The sequence below is a fragment of the Hyperolius riggenbachi genome, chromosome 1, assembly GCF_040937935.1.
Source record: "Hyperolius riggenbachi isolate aHypRig1 chromosome 1, aHypRig1.pri, whole genome shotgun sequence".
NCBI classification, from domain to species: domain Eukaryota; kingdom Metazoa; phylum Chordata; class Amphibia; order Anura; family Hyperoliidae; genus Hyperolius; species Hyperolius riggenbachi.
Window position 1 is genome coordinate 84,431,841 of NC_090646.1, and position 18,914 is coordinate 84,450,754.

General features: G+C 43.9%; 1 protein-coding gene across 8 annotated transcripts in view; it reads left to right on the forward strand.

Moving 5' to 3' along the window:
- Positions 1-18,914, forward strand: part of ZFYVE28 (zinc finger FYVE-type containing 28) — a 264,453-nt gene that overhangs the window by 180,051 nt on the left and 65,488 nt on the right. For 7 of the 8 annotated variants that reach the window (XM_068275968.1, XM_068275950.1, XM_068275960.1 and 4 more), the window contains exons 4-7: positions 2,243-2,445; positions 4,244-4,333; positions 7,041-7,130; positions 8,798-8,899. In XM_068275968.1, coding sequence (XP_068132069.1) covers positions 2,243-2,445; positions 4,244-4,333; positions 7,041-7,130; positions 8,798-8,899 — 485 coding nt within the window. Of the gene's footprint in view, positions 1-2,242; positions 2,446-4,243; positions 4,334-5,536; positions 5,703-7,040; positions 7,131-8,797; positions 8,900-18,914 lie in introns of those variants that run through there. The other variant, XM_068276017.1, reaches the window with a different exon arrangement.

Sequence of the window (18,914 nt, forward strand, 5' to 3'; positions counted from 1 at the left end):
TAGAAAACTGATACAAAACTGACAGGATTGAACCAAGCAATAGCAAACTCATACAAAACTAATGTCAACTGTCAAAAACTGCCAGGACTGGACACTTTTTGTGTGTGAAACAAGCCTTACTGAGCCACTTGCAGAAACCTCCTGCACTTTTAGTCAGTTTTGTCAAAGTTTCTCGCAATTAGTGTGAAGTATCTGAGGATTTGAATTAATTCATACAAGGTAAGCATTTCGACGTAATGTATGTCCTTAATCCTAGCAATTTATAGAGCCGCAATGAAGGGATTACTTATTGCTTAACAAAAGTGGAATATTGCTTTTAATAAAGATTGTACTTTTCCTCTTGTGTAATCTCTTGTATTTTCATGCAGAAGTTGCTGGAGGAATATGGCTGCACTTCTTGTTTATGTAACTTAAAGTAGAACTCCAAAACATGTTTAAAGCACAGTAAACATTGTAATTAAAGGAATACTATCAATACCCAAGTGTTCTAAAATTACAATGTACAAATAATGTCTAAGTAGCTGTGTAAACCTTTTCCTACTTTTCATGTTAAATATCAGAGGCAAAATCTTTAATTTTATTGAGAGTAGGATTTATCTATATTGGGACAAATCAATTGCAGAAGGGGTGTCTGCTTCAATGCACAGCCAGAGTTGCTTATCAGACTACAGAGTATTCTTCTCAGAAAGCAAAAGCAGTATGAAAAGCTGTGACAAAAGCTGTGAGCTTTCTCTCTCTCACAGAGTTACACACAGGGTTAACTGATCAAGTGTGAGGGGAATTGTCCCTATCCTCATGGTTCATTCTGCCGTCCGTTTTGGCGTCAGTTTGAAAGTATTTTGATAACAGTAAACAAAGAGGTTGCCAGTGAAATGTATGCACCAGTACTTAGCATCACTTCCCAAACAATTCCTATCTCAATAGGAAAAAGTATGTAGATCGATAGTGTTCCTTTAAGCTTTGAATGCTTATTTCCATTTGATTGGAATATGCTTTGAAAGATTGCTGAAAAAAATGATTGTAATGCAAAGTCTTAAAGATATTTATTTCATTAACACTATGCAGTGGTTTTTTGTTTTTTTAAATTTTCATTTAGAGTTAATACAACTGTAAGGAGGAACTTTAACCCAGCATTGAACTTAATCCCAATGAGTAGCTGATACCCCCTTTTGTCAAATGGATCATCAGGGACATCTGCATGGCAGATATTGTGGTGAAACCCCTCCCACAGTGTGATGTCAGGCGTACGAGAGAGAACGGCGCCGGAGACTTGGGCGCAGGACACAGCCAGTATATGGCTAATCCTGCTGCCGCACAAGTCCGGGCCGTTTTAATTACTATTCCCCCTCCAGGCCGACATGGATAGTGGGGGAATGAAATAATTCGGCTTCCAGCAATAGCTGGAAGCCGAATTATTGTTTTAAAAGCAACTTCAGATCCGTCTTCTGACGGCGCTGAAGTTACTCCCTGTGCCTGCGATAGCCGTAGTTCCTATTACGGCCTATGGTGGCGCCGGCTGCGCCCAAGTCTCCTGCGCTGCTGCGCCCAAGTCTCCAGCGCTGGATTTACCGTGTTCGGATGTCAGGGCCATGGCCCTGACAGTTGTCTGTCTGTGAACCTCATTGCATTGTGGGGGATAATGGTTGTTTCTAACTTCCAAAGCAGGCAGTATCTTCCTCTGTGCGTAGTACGCTCAGTAATTTATAGTGCACTCTACTCTGGGAGAAATGTACGTTTTGTATGTATAAGTTTTACTATTTCTTATGATTTTTGTCCTTTAAAGGGACCCTGAGCTGTGTGTTAAAGATCGGACTTACCTGGGGCTTCCTCCAGCCCACTGAAGCCCGCGAGGTTCCCGGCATCCTCCTGGCCCCTTCCACTGTCCTGCTGGCGGCTCCGGTAACGCACCGACTTCAGGTGAAGTCGCGCGTGTCTTCATCACCACGACCACCGTAAGAGCCCGACGCATGCGCGGTTCAGTCTTTAGAGAGGTCCGGCTTTCGTTTTTAATATACAGCTTAGGGTCCCTTTAAAACTACTTTTATTTCTTTTCAAGGTGCCAGTAGCTCTTCTATTATCACTCTTGTTACAATAGTATTTTTTCTTTTCTGTTTAACATGGACCTGATATTTAGCTTTTAGACAGATTACACTTGTAAGCTTTGAAGAAGAAGAAAGAAACTGATGAGGAACATGATTCTTTTACCTTGAAAATCTCTGCTCACTGGTGTCTGTCTCCTCAGTGTTTGGCTGCTGGCTCCATCATAATGAATCGGGAAATCGAGAGCATGGCCATGAGACCGCTGGCCAAAGACCTTACCAGAAGCCTGGAGGAGGTCAGGAACATCATCCGTGACCAGGCCCTCAGGGATCTGAACTTCTACACCGACAAGATAAAGGACTCCCTCCGGCATTTTGATGTTCTCTTCGCCGAGTTTGAACTAAGGTGAAATATTTCAAAAGTATTTGCATGTTAAAAATCTCTTTGTACTCCGGCTGCTATTTTACTTTCATCACAGCTCATTTTATTTCTTTTCATTTTTAAAGGGTTGCATTTGTAACTGATATTCCAGGTATTGATCATTAGCACTGGCGTAAAGTAAAGGTGCATTTTAAAATGGCTGTGGGCAATTTTGCACGCAGGGCAAAGCCAAAAGATGGCTCACCCTGCTCTTGCTGAAACTCGGGGCCATGTTAAATACTGTAAGAAGCTGCCATGTTCTTGCAATGCAAAGTCCTCATTTACTTTAGAGAACCACTGTTTCAGCAAGAAGGCTATATTCAGAGTTCTTCCTTAAGATACGTTCTTGAGAGAAATAATTCTGATGATTTTGGTGAACATCTTCCTATATAGAAAGGAAGATGTTTCTACTCCATCTACTCCAAGTGCCGACTGACTGACTCTAATTATATAAACAAATTGCCTCATTTCTGAGGCTTCCCAAGCTTTGGGTAAGGTACACTTTAAGAAGGTAAGAATTTGTTTTAGGACCGTTTCACATTTGTTGTAAAAACGTATCCGTGGCGTCGTTTTTGGGCCCAGACCAAAACCGGAGCCACGGATACCAATGTTAAAAATAGCAGCCATCTTCACCCAATTCAAAAACGGATCCGTGGGCTATCCGTGGGATCCGTTTTGAAAAATTGAACGGAGAATCCGCACTTGTCGGGACTTCATGGACCCCAGATGGGTCTTCACGGAGCCGAGATACACGGAGGGGTAGTGAAAGGCTACACAAATACTGATCTCCCTCTACACAGAGAACTTTTGCACACAAAACGGAGGAAAAAACAGATTGCCTGCTGCCTGCTTCTCCCTTCAACATCGTCTCTTATCCAATAGAAACACACATGAAGAAAGGACATACGTTTAAACTGTCTGGAAACGTATGCTACAAAAGGACAACATTTTGAAAAACTGATCAGTTTTAAGAAAAACTGATCCATTTGAAACTGCAACTGGGCAAGTGTAGACTGAGCCTAAACTAAACCATCTGTGAATAAATAAATAAAACTAGTACAGTGCATGATATTCCTGTTTACTTCCTTTCCAACATATTTTCTACAAGCTTAGAAGTATTTTTAATAGCTTCTAAAGCAGAGGTAGGGAACCCATGGCTCGGGAGACAGATGTGGCTCTTTTGATGGCTACATCTGGCTCACCTACAAATCAGTAGGGGTTGATTCACTAAGCTACACTGCTCAAGCAGCACAGCTTAGTGTGGCAGCGCAAGTAACATTTTCAAAGTAGGCACGCTACTGCTGTAGCATGCACTACTAACTTACTCGCACGCCCCTCAAAACTAACAGCCGCTCCAATTGTCCCACTCTGGACCTTGTCAGGTCCAGTGACTTTGTAGGACGAGATCCCTGCACTTTGATTGGCCCAATATTGGGCCAAAGTGCAGGAATCTTATCCTACAAAGTGAATCAAATTGCTGATGTTGCTGAAACCCAAGAGAAGCTGAAGACGTGTCTGACACTTCCGTTGCCCAGCAGATCAACTGTATACACATCACCATAGCAACAGGGATGTGCGCCCTCTATTGCGCATGCACACTGTCCCAGTTTTAAACATATTGTATGGCTCTCAGGAAAATACATTTTAAAATATATGGCGTATATGGCTTTCTCAGCCAAAAAGGTTCCTGATCCCTGTTCTAAAGGAAAAGTGTAATTTGTGTATAAGTTGTGCCAGCTGCAATGTCTTCACACCCTCTCTCGTATCTGTCTTCCGATTGCAGCTATGTGTCCGCCATGGTCCCCGTGAAAACCCCAAAGGAATACTATGTGCAGCAGGAAGTCATTGTCCTGTTTTGTGAAACTGTAGAAAGGTGAGTTTTGCAGCAGGTAATGGTGGGCGACGATGCATGTTTTTCTTGATTATCTGTAGTAATGTTCAGCAGCAGCACTCGCTACCAGATATTAGAGACCCCCTGTATGCAGCAGAGACCCTTATAAAGGGAATCCCCAAGTGCTGCTACGAACTACAACAAACAACAACAACATTTGTAAATTGGTAAAATTTGGTACAGAGGAAGAATTCTACAAGTCTGCAAAAGCCAGGCTAAACAGGTGGCTTTTCAGTCTGAATTTGTATAACTCCAGGGATGGAGCTGTCTATACTTAGTGTGTTAGGTAATTCCAAAGGGTAGGGGCAGCACGACTGAAAGCGCTAGCTCGCAAAGGTTTTGAAGTTCACTCTGGGAGTGACTAAGTTTATGGATCCTGCTGATCTGAGGTTGTGAGAGGTGTGGTGCAGTTTCAGCTAGTCCTATGTGTATCCAGGGCCCAGATTGTGAAGGGATTTGAATGTCAACAGTCCAATCTTGGCAAACTATGACAAGTCAGTAAAGGTACCCGAAGGCGAAGGATCAAGGCGGCCTGGGAAGATAGCAAGGGATCGATCAGCCTGAAAGGGCTGGAGGAAGCCGCAGGCATGTGTACATTTTTTTTCTTATAATCTCGGGTGCACTTTAAAGAAAACATCACCAAAGAATCGAACTGAACGGACGCAAAACTACTACATTTTTATGAGATTAAGATGGAGCCTCCACAACACTGTGACTCTGTACTTGAACACGTATCATAAAGCTGATTGAAAAAAAAAAGAAGGAAAAAAGCAGGTTCTCCTCAGAGGTACTGAGGTGTTTCCGCTTGGAAAGGGAGATATATCAAGCTAATGTAGTGCTGATTTGCTGGGGTCAGATAAGAAGACAGAAATCTTTCCGGGATGGTGATCATAGAACATCTTTGTCACCACTGATCTACCAACATAAGCCATTAATTAAAATTCCCTCTGGTAAGGAATAAACTCTAATACTGGAATCGCCGTCCAAATGTAAAACGTTATTATCGGATGCACTGTTCTGACCTTCAGATTTATCAAATCCCTTCTCTATGGAAGTTTATGATGTAACTGTAATTGAATTATTTCCTGGCAGAAAAGCTGATTTACATTTTCACGCTTTGTGTGTTACACATTGAAGGAGATTGTCCATTCAGAGAAGAGAGATTTAATCCTCCTTAAATTGAACAGAGCTGGAGAGGTGGATAGCGAGCGCTGAGTATTGTGTAAGACTGGCGGGGCAGACAGCCCCGGACTTGTCACCTAAGAGCATTATATACATAGCACAGCTTCATACGCAGGCTTCCAAGTGCCATTCTGTGGATTGAGGATAAGAGGGGGACCGTGCTCTGAAAGTAAGTCGTAAAGCTGTGAAAGAAAAACATTTTTTTTATTAAAGGGAAGGTCCAAGCAAAATAAAAAAATGAGTTTCACTTACCTGGGGCTTCTACCAGCCCCATGCAGCCATCCTGTGCCCTCGTAGTCACTCACTGCTGCTCCAGTCCCCCGCTGGCAGCTTGCTAACCTTGGAGGTCGGTGGGCCGCATTGCGTACGTTTTTACGCATTCCCGCTAGTGCAAGAACATTAACACATACATTTTTACGCGTTACTGGTTCAATGCGTACATTTTTACGCATTGAACCAGTAATGCGTGTTAATGTTCCTGCACTAGTGCGAATGCGTAAAAATGTACGCAATGCGGCCCACCGACCTCTGAGGTCGGAAAGCTGCCAGCGGGGGACTGGAGCAGCAGTGAGTGACTACGAGGGCACAGGATGGCTGCATGGGGCTGGTAGAAGCCCCAGGTAAGTGAAACTCATTTTTTTATTTTGCTTGGACCTTCCCTTTAAAGTAGGGGAATTCTCTGGATGCGCTAGGGCAGGCCTGACAAACTTTACGCAGCCCGGGCTGCAGTCCTTAAATTCCATCCCCCCTCTCTCCCTGCAAAGTTGCAAGCGAACACCGGGGGATTTGAAACTTGCTCACCGATGTTCCGCGTTGCATCTCCATGGCAACAGGGCATCGCACGATGTGACGTCAGGACGTGCAGGCGTATTACACGCTGGCTACGGCCCGTGGGTCGTAGTTTGCCCAGTGCTGTTTTAGGGCCTAGGATTGAACTTTATTGCAATCAGTAGCTGATACCCCCTTTCCCACAAGAAATCTTTAACTTTTTCCCAAATAGATCACCAGGGACGTGTGTATGGCTGATATTGTGGTGAAACCCCTCCCACAGTGTGATGTCAGCACCTAGGTCCTGACATCACACTGTGGAAGCCGTGTTGCATTGTGGAAAATAACGGCTGTTTCAACTGCCTAGCAACCAGCATCCCCCTCTGTGCATATGTATATCTATAAATAAACAACCTTTTATGCCTGGTACACACCATGCAATTTCCCATCAGATAAACAGGTCGAATCGATTGTGGTCCAATCTGATTTCTTTTTTATTTTCTGTTCTGTTTCTATTTAAAATACTGTATATCATAAAATTGATCGGAAATCAGATCGGACCTCTCTGAAATAATCTATCTGACCCGTCACTCTGACAAGAAATTACATGGTGTTTACCAGGCAGAGAAAATCGCATTCATCATGATACGTTGATAGATCGAGTTACGTATATCTAGCCTGAATAATCTAGATTAAAATACAAAGCCCCTTATTTCTATTTTGTCATTTATCTACACAGAGCCTTAAAGTTTGGATACCTCACACAAGACATGATTGATGATTATGAACCAGCATTAATGTTTACAATTCCTCGACTAGCCATTGTGTGGTAAGTGCTGAACGACCACTCAAAAGTATTATTTTGTATTGTGTTGACTGACCAGAAAGAGGTCACGCTTTTTGTTGCAACTCTCAGAAAACGTTTGGTTGTTACATAGCATAGCTGGCCATGAGAATAGTCAAAGGCACAGCCGTTTTTAAGCATAGACAAACCAGGGAGATGCATGCAACCTCTGACACGGTATGCTCATTATATAGCTGACATGCTGTAAATAGTTCTGTAGACCAGTGCTGTCCAACTGGCAGTCTGCGGGTTTCTCTTGCATGCCTGGCCTGCTTTTTGTCAGCCCCCCTCCTCTGGCAGGCCCACCTCTTGTTCATGCTTTGCTCTACCCCCCCAAAGGCAGCATGTTGATGCTCTGCCCCTTCCAGACCAAAAATCCTGGTGTTTGCCACACCCATGGCCATGAAGTTGGACAGCACTGCTGTTGACCATACATGTCAGACTCTTGCCCACAGGCCAAATCTGCCCCGCAGAGCCATCGGTTTTGGCCTGTAAGTGGTTTCCCCACTTTGCATTATCTTTGGCCCACTCTAGACCGCCAGGGAAGCTATAGAGGAGTGGAAGCCCTAGATCACCAGTGAAGCCAAATGAAGAGATGGGGGGGGGGGGGGAGCACTAGACAACAGGCGATTGTATAGGGGAGGAGACCATTTGACACCAGGGAATTGTATAGGGGAGAGAGAAAGTGTTGGGGATTAAGGCACCGGGAACTGTGAGCACAGGGTGAAGCCGAAAAACAGCTCTCCCTGCTCCTGCTAAAGTCCTAATAATTAGTATTCCCCCTTTAGGCCGCCGTGGGTAAGATGTAATTTGGCTGCGGGCTACTGCTGGCGGCTGATTTATGCTGTTTTTATCGTAATTTGGTCTCCATCTCCTGAAGGCGCCCAAATTACTGCCTCAGCGCCTCTATAGCTGTAATTCCTTGGGGAGGAGGGCCACTAGATACCAGGAAACTTGTATGGGGGGGTTATTATAAATCAGGGAACTTTATAGGAGGCAGGGCTTCATGGCGTGTGCCACGTAGCACTAGAATTGGGCTATAGCCACAATGCTATAGTGCCCGGCCCACGTAGCTGTAATTTGGGGTTCAATCGGTTGTCTGACCCAAAATTACTTCTCCCTCAGAGCTGCTACAACTCGGAAGGGAATAGTAATTAGCGCCACCCAGAATTTCACCAGCAACACCATCAAATTCGGCTCACCCTGCGCCAAAGTGACCGGGCAGCAAACTAACATGTACGCACTTTATAACGGAGGGAGGTGGCCACTAGACATTGAGGATGGCCCGTAACTTGGTCTCAGTGTTCAATTTTGACCCACTTTGAGTTTGACATCTGTTCTGTAGACTGGCCTATAACTGCAAAGCTTCAGTTTTCTTTGTGTGCAGTTGCAGGGGAGAGGGGCGATCTTGAGCTTTTCTTTTTACAATAGTACAAATGGGCACAGCAGTGCAGATCCTGAGATCTGCAGCTACCACAGAAATGTGTCTCAGCTGAGCTGACTACCACAATTCGCAATCTCATTGGCTGCACTTTAGGGCATTATTGCTTTTTACTAAATGACGATGGTAAGCCTAAAATTGTGAATGCAGTTCAGAGCCTTTGTACTAATGAATGCCGCATTGCTTTCTGTGCCTCCTCTTCTGTTTGCAGTGGGCTTGTTGTTTACTCTGAAGGACCGCTAAACCTCGAAAGGAAACCAGAAGACATGTCAGAACTCTTTCGGCCTTTCCACACATTGCTAAGAAAAATCAGGCAAGTGGAAGCTCTGTGTATCGCTTTTGCATATGTATGGTGTTCACTGTCCAGAGCCGTGTAAATAATGTCTTTAAACCATTTGCGGACGACGCTAATTTAAATTTATGCCCTGTTTGGGAGCAGTTATCCCTGCCAGGGTTAGCTTTCATGAACACTCTGAATAAGAACTGGTGGGCGGTTTGAAACGCGTAGGTGGGCAGAGTTTCAGCAGGCCGTGTGTTCGGCGTCTTTTCACTAAAGTTATTGGGAAATCCTTTGGCTGTCTCCCAGATGGTGGGGTGAATGGCTCCCATGCTGGACGATATTTGGGCTGTACAGTACCTTATACAGCGCACATGAGAAGCGACATTGCAGGAAATACAGAGCAGGACACCGTGTCTTGAAGTTGGGTGAGATCGTCCCATTATGCTGCCTTATGTAATTTACTTGCTTGTCAGCGATTGCCACTATGCCGATGAGGCTTGATCAAATGGGCAACATTGTGGAGCTAATTGGACAAAGACTTTACAATATTATTTACAGCCAATATTAAGGGGGCACCCCAGCTCCAGCATGAGTACAGCACAGTGCACTTTAGTGAATGAATGTGTGGATGGATGAAATGGGTTTGCATAATTTATCTCTGGCCAGAGAATCATGGCCCTAATTTCATGTGTATTATTGTTTAGCCAAACCAACTATCAGGTTAGGCAGGCTTATGAAGCTGTCTGCGATTTATCTGCTTTTGAAAGTTTTTGTATATTTGGTGCATATTTTTATATGAACCTGGGTATTTCTCATATGGGAATGGATCTATCACCGAGTGATTTATTAAAGGCATGTATTCTTTGTTGACACTATGGCCCAGTGCTTGGCGGTTTTTGTATATACTAAATTATTTGAGGCTGTGTTGCGCTCAATTTTTGTGAGCTTAAAGTGCATGCAGGCACGCGATCGCGCGAGCTCCCGCCACCTGCCGTTAGCCCCCGATCAGTGAATGGGAATATAGTTCCAATTCACTGATCTAAGACCCCCGCAGAAAAACCGATGGTCTCTTATCAGAGATCGTGGTCTTTCTGCCCAAAAAAAGTTTCCCGTCTTCTTTGTAGTTCCTGGAAGCGTGATCGTATGCTTCCAGGACTTTGTTGACTGGCCAACTAGTAAACTACACCCACATACATTTTTTATTAAATAGTTACATTATATCACATTTAGAATTAGCGGCTTACTTCCCACTCTACAAACTACCCAAATACATTTTTTAATAAAAAAAAATTACAATTAAAAAAAAAAAAAAACATAGTTAAAGGGTCTGAACTTTTTAAATATGCATGTCAAGAGAGTATATTATATTTTTTTTAATTATAAGCTTGTAAATAGTGATGGATGCAAATAGTAAAAATGCACCTTTATTTCTAAAAAACATATCGGCGCCATAAATTGTGATAGGGTCATCATTTAAACAGTGAAATAACCGGGACAAATGGGCAAATAAAATACATGAGTTTTAATTATGGTAGCATGTATTAATTTCAAACTATAATGGCCAAAAGCTGAGAAATAATGAATTTTTTTTTCATTTCTTTCTTAATCTTCCTGTTAAAATGGATTTAGAAAAAAAATAATTCTTAGCAAAATTTACCACCCAAAGAAAGCCTAATTAGTGGTGGAAAAAAACAAGATATAGATCAATTAATTGTGATATGTAGTGATAAAGTTATTGGCGAATGAATGGTAGGTGAAAGTTGCTCAGATGCATAAGGTGAACAACACTGTAGGCTGAAGTGGTTAAATATAGTGCTGCACTATAGGGAGTGATGTCAATTGTATAGGGAAGCTTTGCCTCATGGTCCACAATTAACTTCACTGTTGTAGACAAGGGCACTTGACTGACTGGCTTGACTTGTTGCCCAGCGTTGATCTTAAATGCTGTGTTTCCTTGTTCTTTTAGCCTGGATTCTTGTAAAGAAGGCGTTATTGCAGTAGTATTTCACAGCGTGTGAGAGTCCCACTCCAGTACATTTTCTAAAGGTCTCTGCTGTAGCGAACGGAATATTAAACTTCAGCGTGGTCTCTAAATAATGATGTACTGCCTTTGATTACTTCTGTGATGGTGAGATAATACCTGGGGATTAAGTCAAATTAATCCAGCCTTTAGTGTCCTGAAGGTACCGGTGTACTCTAATTGGAGCTAATTTTTCTACACAGCAGTTTGGTACTAATGAGCGGCTGTCAGAATATTAAATTGTCACTCGTCACCCCCGCATAATCCTGTGCAGTGTCTGTGCCCCAAACGCACGGCGGTGGCAGCGGATGAGAAGCCAGTACAATGTTCAGCAGGTACAATGCAGGAGGGCAAATTTCTTTTATAACAGTCAAGAAAGCCTGTTGCATAGCTTTGCATAGTTTTACTCACATAGATATGTTTTTGTTTTTTGTTTTTTTTGTTTGTTTTTTGCAGTTTTTGTTAACCCTTTCAGTACCAGCAGTCTCTGGCCCCTTAAAGAGAACCCGAGGTGGGGTTCTAAGAATGATATCTGCACACAGAGGCTGGGTCTGCTTATACTGCAAAGCCTCTGTTGCTATCTCAATCCTCCCTAAGTTCCCAATGCGCTCTGCTATGCCCTCATAAATCACAGCCACGCTGTCGACATGCAGCAGGCGGTGTTTACCTCTGTACTGTCACTCTCGCCGCTCCCCCCGCCTCCTGCATAGCTCCGGTCCCCGCCCGCGTCCCTTCCCTCCAATCAGTGGGGAGGGAAGGGACGTGGGCGGGGACCGGAGCTATGCAGGAGGCAGGGGAGTGGTGAGAGTGACACTACATAGGTAAACACAGCCCGCTGCGTGTCAACAGCGCAGCTGTGATTTATAGGGGACAGCAGAGCGCATAGGGAACTTAGGGGGGGATTGAGATAGCAACAGAGGCTTTGCAGTATAAGCAGACCCAGCCTCTGTGTGCAGATATCATTCTTAGAACCCCACCTCGGGTTCTCTTTAAAGGGAACCTGAAGCGAGTAAAATTATTTAATATAAACACATGACGTAGCTGCAAATGAATATTAAATACTAACCTCACCTTCAGTTTCTCTCAGAAGCTCACCATTTTCTTCTTACAGTGATCCCTTCCAGTTCTGACAATATTTTGTCGGAACTGAAATATACCAGTTGCTGTCAGTTATATATCAGCAGCTTTCAGTTACAACTGAATGTGCAAGGTAATGCCCATGTTTCGCTATGGCTCAAGTGGGTGATAGTAAAGTTAACAGTGTGCTGACCAGGAAGCTGTTATGCGGTAATGGCCATTTTTTAAAATGGAGGACGGAGAATTCCATTGATCACAGTGGACAAATGGGATGCAGGAGAGGAGAAAGATTGAAAAGTAGACTACACAGGAGGTACGTATGACCTGTGTATGGTTATTTAAAAAAAAAATCAGTTCAGGTTCTGGTACCAAAACCCAGCTTTCTCCACCGAATCGGCACTCTGAATTGCCACTACCGCCGTTGACGCCACACACCCATTGCCTCAGCCCACGCACTCTGCCGTCTCTATGGCAGCAGAGCTCTGTGAGCTTGTCAGGAGCCGCTTTCATTGGCTTCCTACTCTGTGATCAATGTGAGCCAATAAGATTGGCTCACATTGATGACAGGGTCAGGAGCCAAAGAGATCGGCTCCTGACCGGCTCACAGAGCTCTGCCGTAATACCGGCAACAGAGCGAGTGAACTGCGGCGGGGAGAGAGCGATGCGATTGGCGGGAACAGTGAGAACACACGGCAGTGAGTGAAAACTACACCCTGGCAGCAATAACAGCCTCCAAACAGTGAAGATTTCAATTAGTGTTGTCCAAAACAGGTTAAAAGACCCTTGAACTGAAAGGGATATGGAGGCTGCCATATTTATTTCTTTTTCAGCAATACCAGTTGCCAGGCAGCTCTGCTGATCCTCTGCTTCTAATACTTTAAGCCATAGACCCTGAACAAGCATGCAGATCAGGTGTTTATGACTGATTAGTTGCATGCTTTGACACTTGCAGAGGAAAGTTGTGTTGTGTTGCGTTGCCCTTTGAGGCCGCAAAAGTAATGAAAGTCTATGGAGACTGACGCTTATTGTGGTCCATTGTGGTGTGCAGGAAGTATCCGATCTGATGCAAGGGCTGCCGCAAGCACCATTCGGTAATGCATGCAGTCAGCCACCATATCCCTGTCATTTCGGGTTCCCTTTAACCAGTTAATGACAATGTAGCGTATTAAAACGTCATGTTAGAGCCTGTTAACGGCAACAGGACGTTTTAACACGCTGCTCATTCCCGCCGCCGCTCCGCACGTGTGAGCGACGCTCCTGCCGCCTTTTTAGCCTGGATTCCGTGTTCAGTGATTGGGGAAGAGGACCGAGCGGTCCTCTGCCCAATCGCAATGCCTGGAATGAATGTACATGACCGTGATCAGTGGCCACGTCCATTCATAAAGCAGGAGACAGTCACAGTGTAGTTAAATGTAAAAAAAAAAAAAAAAAAAGGTGAATACTTCCTATAACGGGAGAGTGTTCACTAGCGCCATCTTGTGGCCAAAAAGTAAAATTACACATACAGGCACATACTGTACATGCACAATATTAATAAAATTAATAACTTACACTTACAAAGCCCCCCCCCAAAAAAAATAGTTAAAAAAAAATACATAAATAGTTGCCTTAGGGACTCAGCTTTTTTAATCTATATTTTATGAGGGAAAATTACTTTTACTTTATTACATCGGGGCTTGTATATTGTCGCCATACACTTACCTAAAGGATTATTAAGAACACCTGTTCAATTTCTCATTAATGCGAATATCTAATCAACCAATCACATGGCAGTTGCTTCAATGCGTTTAGGGGTGTGGTCCTGGTCAAGACAATCTCCTGAACTCCAAACGGAATGTTAGAATGGGAAAGAAAGGTGATTTTAAGCAATTTTGAGCGTGGCATGGTTGTTGGTGCCAGAGGGGCTGGTCTGAGTATTTCACAATCTGCTCAGTTACTGGGATTTTCACGCACAACCATTTCTAGGGTTTACAAGAATGGTGTGAAAAGGAAAAAAACATCCAGTATGCGGCAGTCCTGTGGGTGAAAATGCCTTGTTGATGCTAGAGGTCAGAGGAGAATGGGCTGACTGATTCAAGCTGATAGAAGAGCACCGTTGACTGAAATAACCACTCGTTACAACCGAGGTATGCAGCAAAGCATTTGTGAAGCCACAACATGCACAACCATGAGGCGGATGGGCTACAACCGCAGAACACTCCACCGGGTACCACTCATCTCCGCTACAAATAGGAAAAAAAGGCTACAATTTGCACAAGCTCACCAAAATTGGACAGTTGATGACTGGAAAAATGTTGCCTGGTCTGATGAGTCTCAATAGAGTCAGAATTTGGTGTAAACAGAATGAAAACATGGATCCATCATGCCTTGTTGGTGGTGGTGTAATGGTGTAGGGGATGTTTTCTTGGCACACTTTAGGCCCCTTAGTGCCAATTGGGCATCTTTTAAATGCCACGGGCTACCTGAGCATTGTTTCTGACCATGTCCATCCCTTCATGACCACCATGTACCAATCCTCTGATGACTACTTCCAGCAGGATAATGTACCATGTCACAAAGCTCGAATCATTTCAAATTGGTTTCTTGAACATGACATTGAGTTCACTGTATTAAAATGGCCCCCACAGTCACCAGATCTCAACCCAATAGAGCATCTTTGGGATGTGATGGAACGGTAGCTTTGTGCCCTGTATTTGCTTCCCACAAATCTCCATCAACTGCAAGATGCTATCCTATCAATATGGGCCAGCATTTCTAAACAATGCTTTCAGCACCTTGTTGAATCAATGCCACATAGAATTAAGGCAGTTCTGAAGGCGAAAGGGGGTCACCACTTCAGGAACACTTGAAAGATTTGCTGTACAAGAAACATCAAGTACAGAGAAAGCACCGGATACATGGGCTTGCTGGTTGCTTGAGCAACCGGCCAAAAAAAGCACAAAACACTCCCACCACTTGCACCGCCTCGGTGTGTCACCTGACCCGCGCCTGGTCATGTGACATGCTGTGCATGGATGCCGGAAAGTCGCTAGGAATAGGCACCCCCCCCCCCCCCCCCGTGCAGGATAAAGTACCCACCGAGCCTCCAGCGACGTCTTCTAGCCTTCCTATGGCTCCTAGCGGCTTTCTGGTGCCTTCCATGTAACGCCAGGAGCCATGCACGGACACCGGAAGCTAGAAGACGTCACTGGTGGTTTGGTAAGTATTTTATGGCCTGGAAATCCCCCCCCCCCCTTCCTCTTCAAAGCACAGTCCCCATTTTCCCCTCAGGCTGGCCAGTTAGTTGAGACTTTCAGTTGCCTGAGTTCTGGATAACTGTGACTGTATTATTTCTCCTCTTGATAACCAACTATGCTTGTCTTGGAATAAGTCCATGCAGTGTTGACCGCATGGTTAGGAACGTGATGGGATAACACAGCTCCGCCTCTTGTCCTTGACGGTTTATAAACATTCCCGCTTTCTCCCCTTCTATCTTAGCTTATTACACTCATGGCTGGCTAGCCTTTTATTGTTCCTCATTTGGGAGTTGACAAATGAGAACCATAAAGAAACAGCACAGCGTATGATTTCATGGTCCCAGCCAGTGGCCGCGGTGATGAGATTGCCGTAACTTGTGGCCCCTTCCAGTTCCCCATTTGAAGTCCCATTAGAGTGCCGCTTCTGTTCTCATCCGAATGGCCTGGCCGGTTTGTTTGCGCTCCGCTAATGAGATGCTTTTAGAGTTTTCTCCATATAGTGTTTTCCTGGAATGACCTTCCTCATTGTTCCAGTGGAGCTATAATCATTAGTGCGTGTTATTAGTATTCAGTTTGTTTGCTGTGACTGCCAGAGCGTGCCAAAGTGTTTATCGAGCATTATGGAATCGCTGGCCTGTGTCCGTTTCTGGAGTAACACCAAATCAGTCATATCACTTTATTAAGAAAAAAGAAAAAAAACCTTGAGTAAGGAAAAAAAAGTTATGAATGCAGAAAATGTGTTTCAGAAGAAATATTTGTCTCTTTGGGTACGGTATCCGACCCCTTGTATTATTGACATTGGTTTATACAGATCAGGAATATCAAAGAGCTTATTTGTGACTGGATGTCAAATTGGGGTTATTCAGGGGCATATTGCTAGGGATATCAAATCTAACCAGAATAAGTTTTACAAGTACATCAAAAAAAAAAAAAAACTGTATTGGACTCCTAAGGGCCCATTTCCACTATCGCGAATTCGCATGCGTTTGCCGCATGCGAATTCGCATAGCCAATACAAGTGGATGGGACGGTTTCCACTTGTCAGGATTTCTGAGCGTTTTCGTCCACATGAAAAATTTGTATGGCAGAGCCATCAGAATTCGCATACCGCATACCGCTATGGGGTTGTATGTGAATTTTCATGCGAATTCGCATGGAATCAATGGAAAAGCACACAGGCACTGCCATGGTTAAATTCGCATACAGCGTCATTCATGCGAATTCGCATGAAAATTTGCATACAGCCATGCATCCGCATGCAAATTTTTACCGCGGCGGTTTGCACCGCACAAGTGGAAACGGGCCCTAAAGGATCAGCGAGGGAACTCAATGGTGGATGGCCAAGGTAAGGCAGAGTTGTTAAATGCTTTCTTTGCTTCTGTCTTCACAAGGGGAAACATCACTGTTGCAAATTACAGATGCAGTAGAGTCTCAATCTTTCAACTGTACTATTAAAGGAAAACTTAAGTGAACTATAAAAAATGAGATTTACTCACCTGGGGCGACCAGCTGGCCGCAATAGCAGCATAGGGGGCGATATACAGGCTGGGAACGCGAAGAATCACTCGCGTTCCCATGCCTGTCGGCCGGTGACGGCCAAACCAGAAGTGTTCGCCGGCGGGTCCTGGAGCGTCAGAGCGGGGCTGCGAGGCCACCGATCGGCTGCTGGGGGCTGAGGGAAGCCCCAGGTGAGTAAATCTCATTTTTTAAAAGTTCACTTAAGTTTTCCTTTAAATACTTAAAGCAGGAAAAAATGAAGGCAAGACTTAATAAATTAAAAATAGACAAGGCACCTGGCCCGGATGGCATGCATCCTCTGGTACTAAGGGAATTAAGTTCCGTTATCGATAAACCCCTTCATCTTATCTTTTGTGACTCTTTCAACTGGCAGAGTTCCAGTAGATTGGCGTACAGCCCACGTTTTTACATTATATAAGAAGGGCAGATCTGGGAAAGTATAGACCTCTAAGCTTAACAGTTGTATGCAAACTATTTGAGGGGTTCTAAGAGATATACTATACAAGACTTCATAGTAGAAAATAATCTTATTTCTCAGCATCAGCATGGGTTTACTAAAGACAGGTCCTGTTTGACTAACATGCTCAGCTTTTATGAGGTAGTGAACGCTAATGTGGATATTGGGAATGCTGTAAATGTGATAAACTTGGACTTTGCAAAGGCCTTCGACACTGTTCCCCACAAAAGTCTGGTGCAAAAGTTGACAATGCAAGGACTGGGAAGAGTCTGTGTGCATGGATAGGGAACTGGCTAATGGACAGAAAACAGAGTTGTGGTCAATGGATCATACTCAAAATGGGTGACAGCAGTGGGGTCCCACAGGGGTCTGTACTGGGTCCAGTGCTCTTCAATTTATTTATTAATGACCTGGTAGATGCAGTAGTGAGCAATGTTGCTATTTTTGCAGATGATACAAAATTGTGCAGAATCATTAACTCTCAGGAAGATAGGGACATATTGCAACAGGATCTGGATAGGATGGCTATATGGGCACATAAATGGCAGAGGAAATTCAGTGTTGAAAAATGTAAAGTCATGCATTTTGGTCGTACCAATGGTCTAGCACCATACAAAATAAATGGGATACAGATGGGGATATCAAGCTTGGAGAAGGACAGTGGCGTAGCTAAGGGGTTGTGGGCCCCGATGCAAGTTTTGCAATGGGGCCCCCCAAGCACTCTATACATAACAATTGATACGGTGCACAAAAAACCTGCCAATGGCAACTGCAGTGTCAGAGGTGCAAGAAGGGGATGGGGAACAGTTTGTTAATAATTACCACTATTCAAAGTACCTATAGAAGTTATTATTATGAGCACAGGACCAATAGAGAGCTAATACTGTAGTTGAGGGCCCTTAGAGGCCCCTCTGGCCCAAGGGCCCCGATGCGGTCACAACCTCTGCAACCCCTATTGCTACGCCCCTGCTTAGGAGTACTCATTGACAACAAGTTAAATAATCGTATTCAATGCCAAGCCGCTAAAGCTAATAACATTTTGGAATGCATTAAAAGGGAAATAAAAACTTGAGATGCTAACATAGTATTGCCCTGTTTAACTCTCTAGTAAGCAGGCCTGTGGAGTCTGAGCAATTTTGGGTACCTGGAGACAGAGTCGGAGGTTTCATAAACTGGAGTCAGAAGATTTTTGTACTGAATCCACAGCACTGCTAGTATGACCACATCTGGAATATGGAATTAAGTTCTGGGCATCACATTACAGGAAGGATATTGCAGTTTTAGAGCAGGTGCAGAGACAGGCAACAAAATTGATACGAGGGAAGGAAGGTCTCACTTAAGGTGGACACTAATGATCGAATATTTTTCACCCAATCTTACCATTTCTATGTAATATAAGGGCACTCCCTATGTTATCCATTCAATATATTCACTCAATTTACCCTTATACCACAAAGATTTGGTAAAATTGGATGAAAAAGATAGGTCATTAGTGGCCACCTTTACCAAGAAATGTTAGATAAACTGGGTTTATTTAGTTTAGAGAAAAGACGCCTTAGAGGGGATCTAATTAACATGTATAAATACGTCAGAGGGCAATATAATAGCTTGGCGGATGAGCTTTTTGTCCCTAGGCCTTCTCAAAGGACTAGAGGACATGATCTGCGCATGGAGGAAAAACAAAATAGGAAAAAACGAGAGCCCAATATGGTGTAGTATGTTAAAGACAATTGGTAAGTG